This window comes from Elgaria multicarinata, chromosome 2 (genome assembly GCF_023053635.1).
Source record: "Elgaria multicarinata webbii isolate HBS135686 ecotype San Diego chromosome 2, rElgMul1.1.pri, whole genome shotgun sequence".
In the NCBI taxonomy this organism is placed as follows: Eukaryota; Metazoa; Chordata; class Lepidosauria; order Squamata; family Anguidae; genus Elgaria; species Elgaria multicarinata.
The window spans coordinates 53,330,357-53,344,974 of NC_086172.1; the positions used below are offsets into that span (position 1 = coordinate 53,330,357).

General features: G+C 40.5%; 1 protein-coding gene across 1 annotated transcript; it reads left to right on the forward strand.

Annotated features, from left to right (window-relative positions):
- The first annotated feature begins 1,765 nt into the window (after window positions 1–1,765).
- Window positions 1,766–13,838, forward strand: RBM43 (RNA binding motif protein 43). Its single transcript, XM_063118630.1, has 4 exons — window positions 1,766–1,821; window positions 9,714–9,912; window positions 10,454–10,548; window positions 11,971–13,838. The coding sequence occupies exons 1-4, from the start codon at window positions 1,819–1,821 to the stop codon at window positions 12,736–12,738; spliced, it is 1,065 nt and encodes a 354-aa protein (XP_062974700.1). The 5' UTR covers window positions 1,766–1,818; the 3' UTR covers window positions 12,739–13,838.
- The last annotated feature ends 780 nt before the right edge of the window (window positions 13,839–14,618 follow it).

The window sequence follows — 14,618 nt, forward strand, 5'->3', positions numbered from 1 at the left end:
ATTTTGTTAATGAACTTTCCTAGTCAAACTATTTGGAATTAACACATTACATTTTTTTATTATTACTATATTAGCAAAGGATAATCCAAAAGCCAAAATCAGTTCTATATTAAGGCACAATTTATTTATGAAATCATGGATATCTAACAGTCACATGTGCAAATTAATCCTGATTGAATTAAAAGTCCAAGATTTAAAAACATCCTATTTAATGATATTTTTAAAGTTTAAATATTTCTTGATCAACATTTTAATTGTTACTCTAACTCTTATATGTGACATTCTGTTGTCCACTTTTAATTTCTAAAAAAACCCTTTTTCTATGCCATCACAAAAGATGCCAGTAACTTGTCTGTGCCATGAACTCTGTTTGCTTTACCTGTTTTCTCATTATTTGTAACATTTTCACCAAAAGTGCTGAAATTTTTGTTACGTAAAACAAATTATTCACTTCTAGTAGGGTGCTTCAAGACTGATGGCTCCTAATGCTACCAGTAAAAGGGTATTGTGCAGCTGTTCCATCTTTTCCTCCTGAATTGATTTGGGTGTGTTAGGGAACAGAAACGATGATGTGGTCTGGATCCCTCCTGCTCCTAAAATTCTGATTATTGCAGGGTGATTCCACAGAAACGCCTGCTCTGGAAGTACTCATACTATAGCCTGGCTTGCATGTAACAAAAGCCTATGGATTGAATATTGGTTGTGGTTGAATCATGGGTTGTTGTTGAACACTATGGAAGAGAACCCATGGTTGTTGAGTTGTGAACTCTGGATTAACCCAGTTAAGCCATAGTGCAGGTTTCACACATAACAAAAACTCTTGATTCAACAACAACCCACACTCAATTGTCATTATGTGCGAACCAAGTCTATGTGTTCCAGAGAAAAATCTTGATGCACCCTTTGAAGCTTTTATTAAATACAAACAGATCCAGAGAACGCACAAGCCAAATAAGTTGATTTCCACCACCACTGAAGTATGTGGAATAGAAAAGGCCAATAGGAGCACATTTTAGCACCTTTTATTTACATGCAGATATTGAGAAAGCTTATTTAGGTACAGAGGTATACCAGACCGACTGTTATGTATATACACAGCATGTATAAACACATGCAAATTGGATTATTCAACTCGAATTAAATTATTCTTTTCACAGACTACTTCATAAAATGTGTCTGAAGTGGCTTCTAGTCCACTAAGGCTTGTATCATAACAAATTTGTTAGAGCATGATCTTATGTATATTTAGCCAGAAAAAAACTCACTACAATTCACAGCATCCCCACCATTGGTGGCTAGGGGATGCTGGGAGTTGTAAGACTTTTTTTTTTGTCTAAACATACATAGGACTGTTCTCTTAGTCTTTAAACCAGCCTTCCCCAACCTTTTGTCCTCCAGGTACGTTTTACTATAGTTCCCATTACCCTGGCCGTTTGCCATGCTGGCCGGGGCTGATTGGAAATGTACTCCTAAACATCTGGATGGTTCTACGTTGGGGAAGGCTGCTTTAAAAGATCGAAGCCGTCGCTATCTGTAAAACAACTCAGTTCAACAATCGGCGTTCCCCGCCTCTTCCTTTGCCTTACAAAAAAGTAGAAGTGGGGGAGGGAAAGCAGCTATTTGGGGCTTGTAGTTGGACATGCCTTTTCTAACGCACCTCTCAGTCATTGTTTTGACTGGAATAAACTACACTCCCCAGCATGCACTGTGCTCATCAACCTTTAGAGGCTTTTATGCAAAACACCGCAGAGAAACGAAAGCAAGTGTTGGCCGTTGCATCTCCTAGGCGAAGCTGCGCGGGGCGATAACTGCGCCATTATGGCAAGTGGTTCATTGTTGTATATTTATAGTCTTATTTGTGACAGCGATGCATGAAACACATTTTGCTTTTTTGGAGGTTCCTACCTAGAGAGCGAGAGAGTTCTGCAGCTTAAGAAAGCAGCCAAAGGAAAGCTGGTCTTGCTTATAGTAGACGTGTTTCTGTCGATCCCCAACATTTTTCTGTGCCCCCTCTTTTCTTCGGTAACCACAGCAAATTGTCAAGCGATCGTGGTAGATTCTGAGCCAACCCTAACGACCAAACCAACCTAGGCGGGGGCTGTCTTACACCGCCTGTAGCGCCCTAGCAAAATGCGAAGGCTTTTTATTACACATTTTGGTGCAGACGGTGTAGGGGAGGATGTGTATAATACTCATCGTTCTGGGCTCTTGCAGCATGATTTTTTTTTTTAGCAGCCTAGATTGTTGTAGAGATGACATACTTTTTCCCCTGTGCCAATAAAGCTCCATATTAAAGCCAACTTAACGTCTTTCTGAATTTAAAAAAGCTATAAAGACTGATCTCTTCCGGCAGGCTTACCCAGTCAAATTTTAAAATGTCTGGCTGTTATTTTAATAATGTATTAGTTTTGTATGTTTTTTAATCAGTTTTATACATTTTATAGTATTTTTTATATTTGATGTTGTTTCCCATCCTCGATCCAGAGGGATTATTATTATTATAAAATAATAACGTTTTCAGGTCCCTTAGTCCAGATCGGAAACCTAGCTTTGGGGTGGTGGGGAGTGGACTTTTAAGACTCAGCTCGGGCCCCTGGGGCTACTGTAGAGTAAAAAGGATCATACATCGCTGCTAGAAACATATTTAAATAATGTCTGGTTTGTGTCTGAGTTGCCCTAACAATCAGTTGTGCTCAGTATCAGTTTTGGTTTTGCACCAAAGGCAACAACCTTTCCCTCCTTGAACCTATACAGAAAGGTTAAAATGTACTCATAGGAGGTTGGCATGGATACCAGGAGAGTAACACCAGCAAGAAAAATACCTGAGCAACAAGAACTGAAGTGGTACCTCTCAAAGGGGTTCCAGGTGACAGTGGTTTGGTTCTAAAGCCCGCTTGAAACAAAGAACTCTATTTTAAAGAGTAGGGTAGAAAGCTTCCAAAATAAGAATCCATTCTGAAGAGCTGTGATAAAAGGATACTGATACTAGGGTTTGTTTGCTTATTTAATATATTTCTTAACCACCTTTCAAGGTTGAGATTGCATTTACAATCTTTCTCATGGCATTGTGGCCCAAGGCAGCGAATAAGAGAACCTTGTTCAAACAAGCCAAAGGAAGCAGGCTTGCCACTGTATCCCACTTGCTCACTCGTTTATTTTAAGCATTTTTTTTACCCCAAATCTTCAGAGGAAAAGGCTCCCAGAATGGCTTATATAAGATCAGTAGCAACAAACATGATAATCTGCAGTCTGATGCAGTCCTCTGTGTTTTCTATTGGGATGCTCCTCATGCCTTTCTTGTACATATATGCTTCTTCTCCTTGACACCCCTGACTATTCTTTGGGTCAGTCATTTTTTTAAAGTAAAAAAATATGAGGATGTGCGTTATCACATGCTTAAACTTGTAATAAAAAAAAAGGGGGGGGTGAGGAGGATTTTCCAGTTCTGAGATTGATAAGTATCTTGGTTGTGTGTGTGTGGAGAAGCTACTTCTCCCAAATGAGGTATTGGTTGGTAGGGATGGATGACTGTGGGAACGTGCAACCTTTTGGAGGAACTGTGGTGGGACAATAGCCCAGGTGAGAGGTACTGCAAGATGTACGACACGTGTGGAAGCACTTCGTGGAGGTTAATCCCAGTTTCATGTGGTACTTTTCCACTAAAGTAATTAATAGGGCACTAATAGGAACAGGATATATAACAATGTGTGAAACATCCTTGCAATCTGTTTGTGGTACCTTTGGAAACAAATTGCATGAGCAACAGTTAATGCGGATGTACTGTATCCTTACTTAGAGAGCAGAACCTGACATCATTAAGCTGAAGTATTTCCTGAATTTCAGCCTCATCCCTCCAGAACATTGATCCTTTATAGCCTCCAGCCATATAGTAAGCCAACTGTTATCAGGAGATACAGGTCCTGCGTGCATTGGACATGTAAACAGTTTAACACATAGCTTTAGGCCACAGATAACTGCCTCTTCGTGATATTAGAGCTACCACGTGGGAAGTTTTAAGAGTTCCATATTGCATTCCATTGCATTCCATCTAGAATATCTTATTGAAGAGTTCCTGTGCTTAACTTAAATTGCCTCAGGAAAGCTCCACTAACCTTTTTTTTTCCTCCTCCGTTTACTTCTCTTGCATCCTTTCTTGAATCTATTGATACCTTTTTTTAGGAGAATAGCCAGTGATTTATTGTTTTTTTATGGAGAAGCATAGTGATATAAACAGTGGCATTGACACTTCAGAACCCTTGCTTAAGGTAGATTTGAAGCACCTCATCCCCTTCAAGGCTTTGAACTCAGACCAACTAAGAGCTTTGCAGAATCAGATCAATGACTGGGACAAACACTGTATACCCTTTCACACCTGCCTAGTAACACATCTATTTTGTTGTGTTTTAAATGTAGTGTAAACCACCTGAAGAGCCTTGGGAAGCAGCAGGTGGGGCATAAATACTCCAAACACACCACAACAAAGAGACTTGCAGTACTTAAAGATTAACAAATTTACTCTGGCATATTGGAAATCCAAATACATGCGTACAGCTGTATACAACCTGGAATTCTGCATGAGATGTGAAGGCCTGAGGAAAAAAAACAAGAAAAAATTCGGGGGGACGGGACATTTTTCCTCTGAGGACCATTTTTGTTTTCCCCCCTGAAAAATTGAACAGCTCTGGATTGTAAAATATTTTCTTTTAGAATTTAAGACAAAGTATTTATAACAATTAATATATAACCCTAAAAACTATGTTAATAACACTTTTATAGAAAGGCTAGTGATATAAACAGTCTGGAAATAAGGAAGCTATAGGAATTTTTTTAAAAAATCCTCTGTAATATTCCCAGCAGAGTTATTTCTTTCATCTGTTTCCTTATTAGAATTATTGATCTAAAGTTATATTCAATAAACAAAAAACCTATGGTTTACAAAACAATGTTAAAGGCTCTACAGTTTTCAACCAAACTCCAAAAAGTAGGGAAATTGGGAGTTAAGGCTCACAAGCCTATAACGCCACATCCTCCCTAAGGAGGCAGAAAGTGCCAGTGAAATTCTCATTCTCCCAAAGCAGATATAAACCATGAGGACAGGATGGAGAATAAGATATGCAGAGGTGACTGTGGGGTTGTGGAAAACTGATGACAAACAACAGAGAGCTCCTCTCATTCCTAGTATTTCTTTCCATAAAGTTTAAACTTTAAGAGGCTTGGGTGAGGAACTGCCACCCCAAAGGAAAGTTTGCCATATATTCTTTACTTTGAATTAAGAAGGATGCACCAGCACTTCAAACACACACACACCCCATCTTCACAATCACAGACACACAACAAAGTCAATCAAACCCCTACTTGAGCCAGCCAGGTTTTCTTTTTCCTTGGCGGCCAGGGAAGGGTCTCCCTCCAAGCAAGGCAGATAGTTTCTCTCTCCCTCCCTGGCCTCCACAGCACTGTGGGGAAGGAGAGGGCTCAGACAGGGCCTTGGCTTATCTGCAGAAGGAAATGGCTCCTAAATGAGCCAGGCAGCCATCTTATTTCAGCCAGGCAGCCATCTTATTTCCAACATTCCAATCTATTTGAGACAGGAGGGAGGGGGGAGAGCGACGCTACTGAGCATGCTCCATTTAGGAGTTATGAGTCTGTATTCACTTTAATGGTGCAAAGAAATGTTCATTAAAAAACAATGGAAGCGAATTTTGAAAAAAGAAAAGCCATTCCTCCAACTAGAAGGACAGGGGGACAAGATCCCATGACTGGTTTGAAGGGTAAGGGTCCCAATTCGGAGCTTTTAGTGAGCAAAAAAATCGTCGCCACCCGGAAATAGAAAAGAGCCATTTTGAGCCAGAGAGGTTTTCCCCATTTTGGTACTTTGAACTACCATCCTGCCCTCAATATTTCACAAATCTTCTTGAAACACGCAGGATATGTAAAACCAGCATTTCTTTCTGGCAGGTCTCCGTTTCAGAAAGATTGGTGAAACATTTTCCATTTTATGAACGTCAGAATGACCCACCCCCAATTTCGGCCTTAACATGGTGGAATGCTCTTTTCACTGATCGCCTATAACACAGGGAAACACTCCCGTGTTTCCCTGTAATTACTGACAGACATTTATGCTCATTTTCCCACTATGTGAGTAGAGTCACCATTACATGTCCCTGACAGTAAATGTACATTCTTGACCATTTAGCCTTGTTCTATAGAGTCCTGTGTTCTATAGCAGTCATGTAATGTAGTTCTGAACTATTCAGACAATAATTACAAATTTACTGAGTTTACTTTTAAAAGTTTTAAAAGATAATATTTTTATGAGCAAACTGAGTTACACATAAATAACTTTAGGAACAAAAAGGCTGCTTTATGTTTCTAAAGTAGCTCTCTCCAACCTGGTGCCCTCTGGATGTTTGGGACTACAGTACCCAGCATTCCTGACCATTGGCCATGCTGCCTGAGGTGGATGGGAGCTGAAATCCAAAATATTTGGAGAATTGGCGAAGGCTGTCTTAAAGCAACAAAGTGACTTTAGATCTGTAAAGAGTACTAAAAATAAGTATTGCTTATTTTCCATTTTTCCAAAATTTCCATAATTCCTAAAAAAAACTGGAAACCCCCCCCCCCAACCCCCTGCCAATGGTTTTTCCCCATGACCTTAAAATTCCTGGAAATTCTACATCTCTAATTCTGCCTGAACTAAGCAGGATTCCAGGTGGTGGGGAAGCTATCACACATACATCTGTACGCATGAAAGCAATGCCGGGGCTGTGTTAGTCACCATGGCTTCCCAGGCACATGGTGATGGTGTGTGTGAACTGGATTGCCTGAATAGGTTCTAAAACTAGCCAGGCTCAACAAAGGGGTTTAGTTAATCAGAGGCTCCTTGAAATGCATTTGTATTAATGGCCAGTTCTTATTCACATTATATCAGTCTGTTGTTTACAAACACACACAATACACACACACAGGTTTGTTTCTGGGTTTCTCTCATTTTCTGATTGGTATAAAGAGAATTCTTAGAGAAAATAAATACCACCCTAAATTCCTTCTGTCTTTCTGCTACTGGGCAACAACAGAAAACGTTACTTTTTTCATCCGGCTTTTAGTCTGTGACAATAAAATAAAAGTGTAATAAAAAAGGGTCAATCCATTCAGCAACATTTCAGGAGAAATAATATACTAAGGACAATGACCGTTACGTAAGTGAATGGCTTCTAGCACTTTTAAGTGCAAAGCCTGTTAAAAATAGGCCTTGTGCCATCTTTGATTAAAAGTTTGTGTACACGGCTGCTGAGCTGTCTCTTTGAGTCTGTTTTTTCCCCTCCTGTTTGACAGCCATGGTCAGCGCAGTTCTGATTTCTTGTCAGTTAAGTAGGGTGGGGGCGGGGGGGGGGGGCGAAGTCTTCTGCAGCAGGGTTTGCAGGCTTTAGCACTCTGGCACTGACCTGCCTCCTTTCTGAAGCAGAATTCCAAGGGAGTAGACAGAAATACCTGGTACACAGATATGTAATGCAAAGCTGACTTAGGTTGCAAAATGTCTGTAGTTATTGACCGTTTCTTGCCATGAATGCCTCTGTACCGACATGGTGAATTATGTACTAAATTCTTTACACCAGCCTGGTGCCTTCTGGATGTGTTGGACTACAACTCCCATACTCCCACAGCCAGGGATTATGAGGTTTGTAGTCCAACACATTTGGAGGGTGCCATGTCGGAGAAGGCTGATTTACACAGTCACCTCCATGCAAGCTAGTGGCATAAACCACTCCGGATAGAGGGAGAGTGCGTGTTTCCACACAACCAAGTTGGCTTTGTGCCCCCGCTACTGACAGAAGTGCAGTTGGCAGTGACACCGGACAGGGTCTTTTTGGTAATGATGCCTGGGCTATAGAACTCCCCCTCTCCTCTCATGTGAAGGCTCACTTGAGTCCCTGCACTACAGGCTTTCAAAATAAGTAACCTGGGATTTGCTCTGTCAATACAGAACTGATGTGTGTTACACATGTACTGTGAGAGGCCTTTGGGTTTCATGGCTACAGAAAAATTCTGTGAAGTTATTCCACTGGAAGTGATGACACGGATAATCTTCCTCCACCCTGCCTGCCCAAATAGGAAGTAGGCAAAAATGTAGTTCAGAGAGGAATGCCATGTGTGCACAAGCAAGTGGAACCTTATGTTTCAAAATATTGCAAAATCAATAACTTGGAAAGCAGAAATTGATAATTTGGAAAATCATTAATGAATAGGGAGCAAATATCCTCCATTTTAAAAATATTTTAAAAGTAAGTATTTCAGATTTATTTATTTATTTATTACATTTTTATACCGCCCAATAGCTGAAGCTATTTGGGTTTTTTTTTTATTTAATTAATTTTTAAGCTGTTTAGCAATTTTAAAGCAACTGCTTGATTGAGTTATATATTGCAGTGAGTACAAATCCAAGCAATATAAACAATTTCCTCACCAATTCTGTACATTTCATACTAAAATACATTTAAATCTGCTTTTAAAAATAAAAAATAAAGTGATGTAGCATCACAAGTTGCAAGAAGAACTATACCACCTTGGTGGGGCAAGGGGGAACCAAATGGATATTTCTGAACCTGTGGGTAATAAGCTTTTAATTTAATTGCCCAGTCTAGGTATCCTACTATGAAGTAATATAATATGGTGGGAAAGCAATATTCAGAGCCAACTTGGTGTAGTTATTAGAGTGTTGGGCTAGGACTGGTGAAGCCCAGATTCACACAGCTATGAAGCTCTTGGGTAAACATGGGTCAGTCACTATTTCGCAGACTAGCTGACCTCACAGGGTTATTGTGAAGATAAAATGGGAAGAAAAGAACCATGTATGCTGTCTTGAGCTCCTTGGAGGAAAGGCAAGATGTAAGCATTCATATCATGCGCTCATCATTCCCTACACACGGTTGTTTACAGATTCTTTAGACAACATTATGAATCTCTAGTTTTGCTTCTGTGTCTAACCAGCACTTTCCGCAAGATTTTTAGTGCAGGAAAAATGTGAAAGCAAAAGAAAGCATGATTTTCTCTTGTGTATTTGTGCTATCCCACTAGACCACAGTGCCACCTAGAGGTCATGTAGCAGAAAAACAGGAAAGCAAAGGGTCCTCATGTACTGCTCATATTTTAATTCTGTGTTGAAACCAAAAGCAGACACAGCCTTTTAACAGGCTCATGTAGAAAAACTCTAAATAAAATAGAAAATAAAACAAAATATGATGGTCTTGATAGTCCTGGTACCTCTTCTCTCTAGTTTGTAAGGTTCTGTGCATCTAAGCTCTGTGTTTACATTCAGTTTTACGTTTGCTGTGTGTAAAATATTATAGTAGGATATCTTTGACTGTTGGAGCTTTATAGTCTAGATTGGGCATACCCCTTAACCAGCACGAGCGTATATTCTTTTCCATATATTTTCCAAATGAGATGTTCTGCTGTTCTATTCAAGTGTTCTGGATTGTGTAAGCGATACTGGATTGACTAGCATCATATGAAATCTTTATTGATTTCATTGGTGAAACGAGATTTAACTTCTTCCCCAGAGAGAATCCAAAGTGATTGCGGGAAGTTTTCATGTGGTCTTCGTGCAAGCTGGGTATTTAGCTAAGCCAGAATGTCCCTTAAAGATAGGGAATGGAGAGAGGCAGTTGTCAACTGGCTGAACTTGCACTTTCAGCGTCCCATGTGTTTCTTCACAGGCTACTGCACAAGCTGCCAAGCCAGAAAGAACAATTGTGGTCTGCGGAGTTCCAGATGGCCTTCTTGACGACGACATAATGGCTGACATACTAATGATTCATTTTCAAAAGGCAAAGAATAGTGGTGGAGATGTGGAGGACGTAGCCTATCCTACATCCACAAAAGGAGTGGCCTACGTAACATTTGAAGATAAATGGGGTAAATACAAAGGAAGATAATGGAAACTTGGATTGTTAACCATAAAGCAGAATTCATGTTCTGCAAAGTCTCCCATTCTAGCTACCTTGATGTACATGGCATGCTCTGGGTTGAAATTGCTCAGTTTGTAGGATTCTTTTTCTCTTTCCTATTCAGCAGATATAGTAATGTAAGCGGGCTTTTGAGAGAGTGTTTGTGTGGGTGTTTAAAATACTTTCACAAGAATAAAACGTATACGCTGCTTGGCAGATGAAATTTTTTGCAGCCAAGCCTTGGGGGAGTAAAATCGCTGCCAATTAATCTTGTAAAGAGACAGGCTGCTGCCTTTCTCCTCTGAACAATTTTGTGCAATGCATAAAATATCAGGAGACATTTGAACAGTCGGAGGAATCCCAAAGGAAAATCTTCAAGAAGGTGGATACGGGGGAGGGGGGAGGGCACCCACTGGTGGGTTTTCCAGCCAGCAGGTTATTAGGAAAGCATTTTCTTTTATTCCACCCGCCCCCCAAAAAGACAAAGAAAACCTGAATTTCTTCTTCAGTTGCAGAGGAAGTTCTCACAAAAGGCGAACACAGCCTTGAAGACAAGAGGCTACACAGGAGTTATCCCTTGAAAGTATCATTGTATGGAGGAAGTGTAAGTAGAACCACTTGATGTTTTATTTGAGAATCTGCCTACACACTGCTCCCCATGTGGGCTTCCAGCCATTAAGGGACATGTCTGACCATGTAGCTCTTATTTTCAGGAGGTCAGTACCTATGCTCTTCGTTGCATTCCAGTCGCAATCAGCATGCTGTTAATAATTGCTTCTCTTAGTTTTAGCCTGTCATATAAAACTAGACAGGAACAGGAATTCTAGTACAATTGCGGCAGAACTTTCCATAGCTAAGCACTGGCTATCTAAACAGAACAGCTCCCACGTCTCGATTATGCAGTGCCCAATCTGGAACAAGAAAGGACAAAGTATAGCATCCCAGGGTTACCTGTAGGGTTAGTAACAGTTAGTTAAAAATCAATCCAGGTGGCCCAAGAAAACAAGCTGCACTGTGCTACAGCAGTAGTCTGCAGTCTAAGAGCTGGTTCACATAAGCATGGGCATCTCTCCTTGACTTCAGGATTGAATGGTGATTTGCATGTGTGGATAAGCAGCCACAAATGTAATGCTACATAGAGAACTTTCGTACCACTTGCACCTCAGATGTAGCCCTTTTCCCCCCAGTAGAATAAGTCCGCACAGTCAGCTGTGAGCTGCCAAGTGTAAAGTAATCAAGTGAATGCCTGTGTGGAGTAGTTATGATTTAGAGAGACAATTACTTTCTAACCTGTTAAGCCAGCACTCAGGAAAAAAAGAAAATAATTCTGCTAAGCCTTTTCCTCATCATTAACGTAAGAGGAGAATCAGACCAAAGACCTATCTAGTTCAGTATTCTGTGGGAAACCCACAATTAGAACATGAATGCAATAGCTCATGTTCCGCAGTAACCAGTGTACATTGGCATACTATCTCTGATAGGCCGAACGGCTGCATAAAGCTATCAGTTTGGATCCATACTTACTCATGCTTAGAGTAGAAACATTGAAATAGAGTAGAGTTGTTGAAGCTCAGGCCCACAGGCCAAATGAAGCCTACCTCAGGTTCCAGTCAGACTTTTCAGGCTTCCCCAGATGGCTGCACCCCTTGCTGATCATTTGGTGGTTTCCTGGCTTCAGTGCAGTTTTTACCTTATTCTGAAAGGCTGAAGTGCCTCTCTTAAGGCTTGGTTACCAGAAGTAAGAGATTTAAGCTAAAATATTTTGGATTTTTTGGTATTTTGGCCCTGGGCACTTTGCCTTGGGCACTGGCCTGAAAAGTAGCTCCCAAGAGCTTCTCCAAATTGAATTTGGTCCTCAGGTTGAAAGAGGTTCAACACCCCTTCTGTAAAGCTTACAGTCTCAGATTTCACAAAAAAGAATCAACTGGGGAGTAGAGAAATGCGAGTGGCAACTGTCAGAAGGCATGAAAGTTCCTGAAAAATCCAGAAAATCCATAATTGTATGTCATTTGTTTTGTACCTTTAGGTTTTTACTTGTGTAACGTGTACCCTCAATTTGTCCATTTTTGGAGAAAAATACAACTTGGCAGATCTGGTGCAAGACCTTAAGAAGAGCCTCCCACGTTTGAGCTTTGGGCCATTGTCTCCCAATGGACTAATAACTGTGCAGGGACCATTTTCAGCTATTCGTATCCTCCAAGATAAACTTTCATTAGAAATCAAACATTCCCTTTCAGAACAACATGTTAAGGGAAGAGAAAGGGTGCTGGTTCACAAGCCAGCGATGAAGCCAACGAGCAGTGGATTCTCCTCAGAGCCGAGAAATAATTTCGTTCAAAGTACAAGCAAGGAGGGGCAAACTGTAGCCCTCGATACTGATATATATCTCTACATGAAAAAATTCAGAGACCAGTTATATCAAAAATGTCTAGAAAAACACAGTGTCACTAGTTTTGAATCTGTAGATGGTGAGCTCACCACCATCTACCTCAGCAACGACAACACCAAGCCAGGTCCTGGCCAGTTAGAACGTGCCAAAAATACGATTGAGGAATTGTTGGCAGATCTGCATTGCTTTTTGCGCAAAGAAAGATTGCCTCTGGACGGCACTACCAGAACTGAGAAACGAAAACATGAGCAAGCGTGCGAGCTAGTTGGCACTCAGTACCCCAAAGTTTTGATGATCCCATACCAAACTCACATAGATATTATAGGATCTTCTTCAGATGTTTATGAGTTTTCCCAACAAGTGAATAAAATGGCAGGGAATGTCCCCAAACAGCCTTGGAGGTAGGCAGTTATTCTGATATTGAGGGCAGGCCTAGGTATTATGCTTCCCCCCACTCCCCAAAATGGTGACCTTGGGTTGCTTTCTTTGCCCGTAATGTGCAATACGTGTTTCCCCATCTGTGCTCCACTTCATTGAGCGACAGAAGCAGGAAAATGACAGGGTAGACAGTGATTAAGGAGAGATGGGAGAACTTGACATTGGGTTGAAGTTTTTGGTGAAAGTACTATGGTAAATACAATAATTTTGCCCTGAAAGTAAAGTGTGAGATCAGACATCATAAACATGAATGGACAGCAGTCATTCAACAGAAGTGATGGAAGTGGCATAGCTCAACATAGATATTTTTTTTAAATTATAGATGACATATCCTTTTGTACCTCTCCCTCTGGACATCAACACACATTACAAATCCAAATAACTTACGGAGCAGCCCTGGTTCATTAAAGTCTCTCCCTCCAGCCCCCATCATTTTCTGTGGACAAAATAGAAATAACCTATATTCTCAGCATGTTCCTGTTCAGTTGTAAGGTTTCTAGATCTTGTTATACACAAGATTTTGCAGTATAAGAACTATGGACCATTGTAGACATTTTCTTTTAATATTTACAATGAAAGCTGGTTATAAATATCTTGGTTGTGTGCGTAGCTGGTTTCAATTAAAGCTGGGTTGATAGACCAGCTGTAAAGTTGTTTCAGATTAGCCTTTCTCACCTGCCCACCAGTGAGAGAAATTAGGTGGGTCTCCACATGGAAGAGGGCCTTTTCAGCAGTGGCCCCACACCTGTGGAAAGAACTCCCACCGTCGGCCTGCCATGCACCATTCTTACAGGCTTTTAAGAAGGCCTTAAAAACATTTTCTTTTATTATAGCTTTCTCATAAATGAACACTGTTTTGCTGCTACTGCCCTCGTTTTTATTGTTAGTTTTTACTGTTAGCTTTTATTGTTTTTAACTGATATTTTACTGTCTATGCTTTTATTGCTTTTAATGTTTGTACTGTTTTATGTATAGTTGAAAGCCGCCTTGGGAGGGCTTCTGCCCTGAAAGGCGGCTAAGAAATGTTTTAAATAAATAAATAAATAATAAAATTAATAATTCTAGAATACATTTGTTGGTTAATGTCACACAGAATTTCACTGTGGAATACAATTTAGAGGAATTGCCTGGATTTCCACAGAGCCAGTACAGAGTTAAGGGCTCTGAGGTCGATGCGGCTGCATTACAGCCTGTGCTTATTGAGCAAGACAATGAAAAACGCAGTGTTGGCCAAGTTTTCTATTCTTGTGTGGGGAAAAAATTGTGACCGGTGTAAAAAGCTCAGCCAGAGAAACACACTTGTGTAGCCATGTATGTCTTGTGATTCTCTTTTATACCAAGGTTCCATTTGGTTCATGGTACTTCTTGGTTGCTCACTGTGGATCCAATAATTGTAGGCAATATAATCCTTATTTGTATTGCGTTGTATTCTTGAAGATAGCCTAGAAATAATTCAAAGGAATACAAAAAATGGAAGAATTCGGCCACCTGGAAAAGAAACGTAGGTAAGGAAGACTGGAGCATGGCCGGTGTCACCACCAATAGGAAACACAAGAGGGAGCCAAATACCATGGATCTGTATTTTCATCTCACAATTCAATCCCTGCAGCTAAATCCTTATGTCAGACTTTTCCAACCTCCAGATGTTTTGGACCACAACTACCATCATCCCAGATAATTGGCCATATGACTGGGGCTTATGGGAGTTGTAGTGCCGTATTTCTTCGATTCTAAGACGCCATCAGTTGTAAGAAGCACACTAATTTCAGTACCACCAACAGAAAAAAAAGCTTTGATTCTAAGAAATAATAAATGCACCCCGTTTTTAGAGATATTTATATGGGGAA

Coding starts and splice junctions, on each gene's coding strand:
- RBM43 (XM_063118630.1), top strand. Junction 9,913..10,453: donor AACATTTGAAGATAAATGGG/GTAAATACAAAG, acceptor TTTCTTCTTCAG/TTGCAGAGGAAGTTCTCACA. Junction 10,549..11,970: donor TATCATTGTATGGAGGAAGT/GTAAGTAGAACC, acceptor TTGTACCTTTAG/GTTTTTACTTGTGTAACGTG.